Source organism: Oryzias melastigma, linkage group LG11 (genome assembly GCF_002922805.2).
Source record: "Oryzias melastigma strain HK-1 linkage group LG11, ASM292280v2, whole genome shotgun sequence".
NCBI classification, from domain to species: domain Eukaryota; kingdom Metazoa; phylum Chordata; class Actinopteri; order Beloniformes; family Adrianichthyidae; genus Oryzias; species Oryzias melastigma.
The window spans coordinates 19,725,113-19,731,237 of NC_050522.1; the positions used below are offsets into that span (position 1 = coordinate 19,725,113).

The following is a 6,125-nucleotide window of genomic DNA, read 5'->3' on the forward strand; positions in this document are numbered from 1 at the left end:
TGCTAAATAAAAATAATGATGGTGTGATATGTTAACAAAATGCTAACATATAAGAAAAAAATACTAGTACAAGCTTGAGGTGCCAGCAGTACAAAAAAAGCTACATAGAATGCTACATGCTACGTTAGCTACAGGTTCCCTCCAAAACCTTCCTCTGCGGGACAAAAATGTATTAAATTCAACATGCTAAGGTCTTTTTTTCTTCTCCAAGAGCTTTATTCATAAAAATAGGACAGTATCAATATTTCATTATTAGTCAATTACATTTTTGTAGAAACTTTTCAATATTTTAAAAATACAAAAGGTGGAAGTAAGCTAAAGCCCAGTGAAAAAATTAATTGAATTGTATTTTATTGCAAAACCGACCACAACAGTTGTTCAGCTAGAAGAGTGACAATGTAAACTTTGCACTTTGGCTGCCAGACAAGACTTATTAAAAAAAAAAAAGGAATCAGTCTAAACAATTTTAAAAAAATGTATAAAACAATGTCAAATATGAAGTAATTAGCTAACATTAATACGCATGACAATCAATTAAGCTATATAATCAGACACCATGTTTAAAAATGCTACACAATCGGTCTTCATTATTGACACATTTGATTGTTGTAGTGAATGAAGCTGAACAAATTAATTATATTAGTAATACAAATAAATTAGACTGTCAATAATTTTCTTCGGATTCTACTGTTATGTCAATCATCTGACCTGCTTTCTGAGTCTGAGTTACAGTCTGTATGAAGTTGGGTTGATATATCCAGACTGTACCCTCTTTGTGAACCATTTTTTTAATTATACATTCTAATACGGCTTTTTTTTCTTTGCTTTGTTATTCTGAGGCTGACTGTCTCTGATTTTTCTCCTATTTCAACTGTGTGGTTTACTCTAGGAGATCACAAACTGATCGGTGACAGTCACCTTCACCTTCCACCCTTTGTCTGATCTCCTGCGTCCCCACTGGTTGCCATGTGAACCGTCACCAAGGACACGGAAGGCAACAGAAGACGGGGAAACACGAGCCTCGGATCTCGAGGTCGCGATGTTTAATTCATCGGAGTTCCAGGGACTGGGCGCGCTCACGGAACGCCGCTCCTTGTGCCCGCCTGACCTCGGCATTCGAAAAAGTGACAAATGAATGGGTTTGTGTGGCGGCTGTGAGGCCGTGGCGCACAAAAAAAAAAAAAGCGGCGGGGCCAACAATTTGTGAGCGCTCCTTTAAAACGCAGGTTTGTGTTTTGGAGTGTAATCCCAGTGAAGAGGCCTCCTGGCTCATCTTTGTGTTAGCTGATCCATCCACACACACGTAAACACGCACACACGTGCACGCTGTTCCACCCCCCTCCATCCTTTTGTTTCCACAGGTTCAACAGCGGCTGCTGCAGACGGCACGGATGCAGACTCTCTCTGCTCTCGGCTTCAACCTAATGGCTCTGACCCACTGCCGGCTCCTCCACCGGACCTGACCCCCTTCAGACGTCTGAGGGGGCACTTCAGTGAGAAAAAAGCTTGCGGGTCTGGTTGGGATTGGTGCCTCCGGATGCTGTTCTGTGACGGGATACGGCGGCAGCCTCCAATATCAGGTTCTGTCAGTCTAATCTAGAAAGGAAACACCAAAACTGCAGAGTGACACAGAGCGGAGCGGCGCCACAGCGGTCCGGATCAGAGCCACGGGCCTTCCTTCAAGACCCCCGCCGTGGATGTTCAGCCCCTCAATAATGCATTACGGGGAGAAAGTTCCTTTGAAGCCGTGAACATTTGTCTGGAAGGCGTGAACCGCAGACAGAGCGACGGGAAACTGCGAGCAGATGCTGAGAAGAAGAAAAAGACGTGATGACCGCTGACGCCACCAGTCTGTAGGACACTAACGGATCCACAGAAAAAATCAACAAGAAGCTTGAGGTAGAACGTTTCAGGAGAACATCCCTCATCATGGTGAACACGGGTATGCAACTGATCAGCTTCACCTGCGCTGTGACCGGATGGATCATGGCGATCGCCGTCACGGCGCTGCCCCAGTGGAAGGTGTCGGCCTTCATCGGCAACAACATCCTGACCTCAGAGATCAAGTGGGAGGGCATCTGGATGAACTGCATCTACCAGACGACGGGCCACATGCAGTGCAAAACCTACGACTCCATGCTGGCGCTGCCGCCGGACATCCAGGCGGCGCGCGCCCTCATGTGCCTCGCCATCTTTATGGGCTGGCTGTCCTGCACGGTGTCCTGCTGCGGCATGAAGTGCACAACCTGCGCCGGCGATGACCGCCGTGCCAAGGCAGGCATCGCGCTGGCGGGCGGCATCCTCTTCATCCTCACGGGCCTCTGCGTTCTGATCCCCGTGTCCTGGACCGCCAACACGGTGGTGCGGGATTTCTACAACCCCAACGTCCCCATCATGCACAAGCGGGAGCTGGGACAGGCCATCTACCTGGGCTGGGCCGCCGCCGTCATCCTGATGATCAGCGGCGCCGTGCTGAGCAGCACCTGCCCGCTTATGGAGCGTGGCGGCCGGTACCGCAGGGGGTACATCGGAAGGAGCTTCGCCAACTCCCCCGCCACCGCTCCCGATCCTCCCAAACCCATCACCTCCAGCAGCCTGCCTATGAGGGAGTATGTGTAGCTGGACAATCTCGCCAGGTGTGACTTCCAGCCTGGAGCGCCGCTGCGCTGTGATTGGCTGCAACAGTCCTCTCTGACATGTGTGGTGTTGCGACTGCAGTGAATCCGACTGTATTCAGTAGACAATAAAGACGGTTTGATGAAGTGTCTTCAGAAAAACGTCGTCTTCCTCTCTGTGTGTCTGCATCCTTGACTTCTCCTCAGAAGGTTCTGGTTCCAGTTCTGCTCCTCCGCCTTCACTGCAGCTCCAGGAAAAAGGACACTCTGCAAAGGGTTTCTGCAAGAGAGAAGAGTCGCACATCTTAGAGTCGGCGGAGCTCGCGTTTCATGCTGCACTGAGTTAGCCTCACCTGTAACTCGCTGCTCGCCGTCAGGACACGCCAGGGACTTCCACCTTCCGGGAACGGACTCCAGCAGAGCGAGGTCGTCGGGTCTGACCGCTACCATTTGAAGCAGAACTTTCCTCTGCAGGAATCTGAACATGAGCTCAGGAGCGGGAAAAGACAAGAAATAAAGGGGAAAAAAAGGAAATTAAAGCCGCAAACGACTACCCTCCCCCGCCCACTTTGACCCGCCCGGTGCCGCTATGCCTTTCACTCTCCCCTCCTCCCCCCTGGTCAAAGGTGCATGATATAAATTCCCGATAAATTGAAAATGGCGGCTTTTCTGTTTGTTTTATCTCTATAGCAACCATTTTATTTTGTGGTCGCCCAATAGTGACGAACAGGTCTGTGTCATTTTTAGAAGAATCGGCAAATGTACATTTTTAGATTTCCTTAGCAACCAAGTTTTTGATAACCACGCCTACACTCCTAATAAAGTCATATCATGTATAATATCATTCAGCTTAAGCCAAGGATTTTTGTATTACATTTTCACAATATTCTAGATAGAAATGTGAACAACAGGGGAACGCCATTTTTGCGTGCTCGTCACGATAACACAATTTAAAATCCGCAACTTCTAACTCCAACATTTTTTCCCGCCCAAGTAGTTTTCCAATTATGTTTGAGGAGTTAGACAATAGATCGAAATCACTAGAAGGAATTTCAATTTGTAGCTGGTACTAAAAACATTTTTTTTAATTCAAGATGGCAGCCTCTTCCTGAGGTCAAAGGTCAACTAAACATCTATTGTGGTTTCAAGTTTAAGATTTTTTTCCCCTCTATTGTAAAAAAAAAATGTAAAAATTGCCAAATTTCGCACAGTGTGCAACAAAATGGCCGCTAAGCTACAGGTCTTGTGGCCATCCCATAATAAATTAGGTTTCCTTTAGATATCCCTGACATGTGTGTTTTGGTTTTATTAGTGGATTTTGAAATATTATCTTTTTTTTTTTTTACCCCTATAGGAGATTGTGGCCCCATTCATTTTTTTGCGATTATTTATTTATTTATTTTTTTGATGAGTTGTGAGGCTGGGGCAAAATTTCACTTAAAGGCGCAGTAAGAATGAAGAACTGCAAAAACAATATAGTCTATGGAGTCCAGGACTACTGCTGGACACAACAGCGAGAAGGATACTGCTGTCTGTAGTGGCGCTCGGCGTCCTGAAGCCACTCCAACATGTCTGCGACTGACGGGGTGACGGACGAGCGCTCGGTGACGACCTGCAGGTCCAGACTGGCCTCGTTCTGCTCGTACAGCTGCTGGACGGACCACAACTGGTTACTGATGGCATCTTTGGCAGACTGCAGACGACACCTGAGAAGAAAACGAGTCCGTCTTAGTCCTCAGACTTTAAAGGCTTTAAAGAGCCACTCTGATGAAAGTTGTGTTTTTGGTGTCTAAAACGTGTTCCTGTAGCATTTTCCTGATAGTAGAGGACATATATATAAAGAAATTAAGCTCAAAATTGCATTTCTGAATATTTCTTCATTCAAATGGTTGTGAATCAGGTGCAGAAAATACAGTATGAAAAAGCTCGTATTTGTGAGAATGAATATACGAGCTCTCACCAACAGGGAGGGGGCGGGGCTGCACCCTGCCACTGGACCGCCCACAACTCAGAGGCAAATTTCTAAATACGGTAACTACTGCCGCTTAGTCTGCCTTGAATTTGTCCTAGAAACCGCCACGGGTTTTTGGATTTTGGATAGATACAATGTTTTACAAAAGCTCATTGTTGATCAAAGCGGAACTTTAAGACAGAACCATGTTCAAGTTTTGAGGGTACAGAAAGCCACGAGTGTCAAAATTCCCACATTTTCCGAGTCACCTGAACATGTATTCAATTCCATCCTACAGCGCATCTACTAGAATTACCTCTACTTAGGCTTAAATAAATGTAATTAGACTAATGTTTATGGTATCCATACAATAAAAACATTAAACAGATATTTTCATTGAGAAATTATTAATAGGGAAAAAAATAAAAATTAATAACATTAGGTTATTTTTAAAAAAAAATGTGTTTTTTAACCATGAATGCTTCAGCTTAAAACAGAGCAATCAAGAATATGTTAGTCCATTATGTTCACACTGGAAAAGCAAGGAGGGGCTTCTTCTTCCATTTCTACTGTGTACTAGCGCATGTCCGCCACCTACAGTTAGAAGAGGCTTGGTGCGAAATGTCAAAGTAGAGCAAATCTTGTGAATGTTTCTCCAGGATTTTCTTTTCTCTGCACTTTTCTGATACATGAAAAACGTCATAGAATTCCAGTCGGGCACAAACAGCAATTATTAATTTCTCCTCCATGATCAATTTTCACACAGTTTGTACTTCCGTTAATTTAAAGAGACACCATCCATACATTACCACCAAGTCCGACCCCCTGATTGGTCAAAGTTTGACTTAGTCTAACTTTCAACATGCGTTCAAAGGATATGTGTCTTGTACGTAAAGCCCAAAAACGGTTGTGGGAATTTGAGTAGCTACACAGGAATGTGAGTTGAATGTGGAAACTTAAATTGTGCATTTACGCAAAGGAAATGTATTTTTTATTATTATTGTTTTTTAATAATTATTGTTATTATTTTAACCAGGGATGTAGGAAAAATTGATTCATTGATATATCGCGATACTTGTATCTATTTAAAATGCTGACAAGACAATACTTAACTGATTATTTACTGCCATGTTGCAGCCAGTACAATAGAATAATGCAGACTGCGGTGCTTCATAGCATTTTGTGATAAGTATCGTACCGCGATACGTATCGTATCGTATCGCCAGACTCTTCCCAAAACACACCCCTAATTTTAACTGTGTACGGTGTAACTCGCCGAACTACTATTCAAAACTCTTATTTTACGATATAAACTTTATTTTATCACAAAACAGAGCTGATAAACTCCTGTATGTCACGAGAGACCCTGTGCTGACGTCAGACCGGAGACTATCCAGCGTGTGTGTGGAGTTGTCACGTGTCTCACATCTTCTCGTTGAGTTTCTCCAGCACCGTGTCCGCGGCATCCTGCAGTTTGAAGCGCAGCCGCTCCTCCAGCTCCGGGAAGGCTCCGAGCGGCGTGGTGGAGATCTGCACGTTGGAGAGGGCTCTCATTTGCT

The 6,125-nt window shown here is 44.8% G+C and overlaps 2 protein-coding genes across 2 annotated transcripts; one reads left to right on the forward strand and one right to left on the reverse strand.

The window, feature by feature from the left end:
• Positions 1-1,165: 1,165 nt before the first annotated feature.
• LOC112163447 (claudin-4) lies at positions 1,166-3,459 on the forward strand. The gene has a single exon (XM_036214275.1). The coding sequence runs from the start codon at positions 1,930-1,932 to the stop codon at positions 2,617-2,619; it is 690 nt and encodes a 229-aa protein (XP_036070168.1). The 5' UTR covers positions 1,166-1,929; the 3' UTR covers positions 2,620-3,459.
• c19h1orf109 (c19h1orf109 homolog (H. sapiens)) lies at positions 2,756-6,125 on the reverse strand (the record flags this gene model as incomplete). The annotated part of the gene is given in 4 exon segments (XM_024299861.2): positions 2,756-2,895; positions 2,969-3,093; positions 4,142-4,321; positions 5,993-6,125. Coding segments are annotated over 4 exon segments (479 nt in total), but the record flags the coding sequence as incomplete, so codon positions are not given.

What these genes read in the sequence shown, in the direction of transcription:
- LOC112163447 (XM_036214275.1), top strand. Translation starts at nt 1,930, where the DNA reads ATGGTGAACACGGGTATGCAACTGATCAGCTTCACCTGCGCTGTGACC.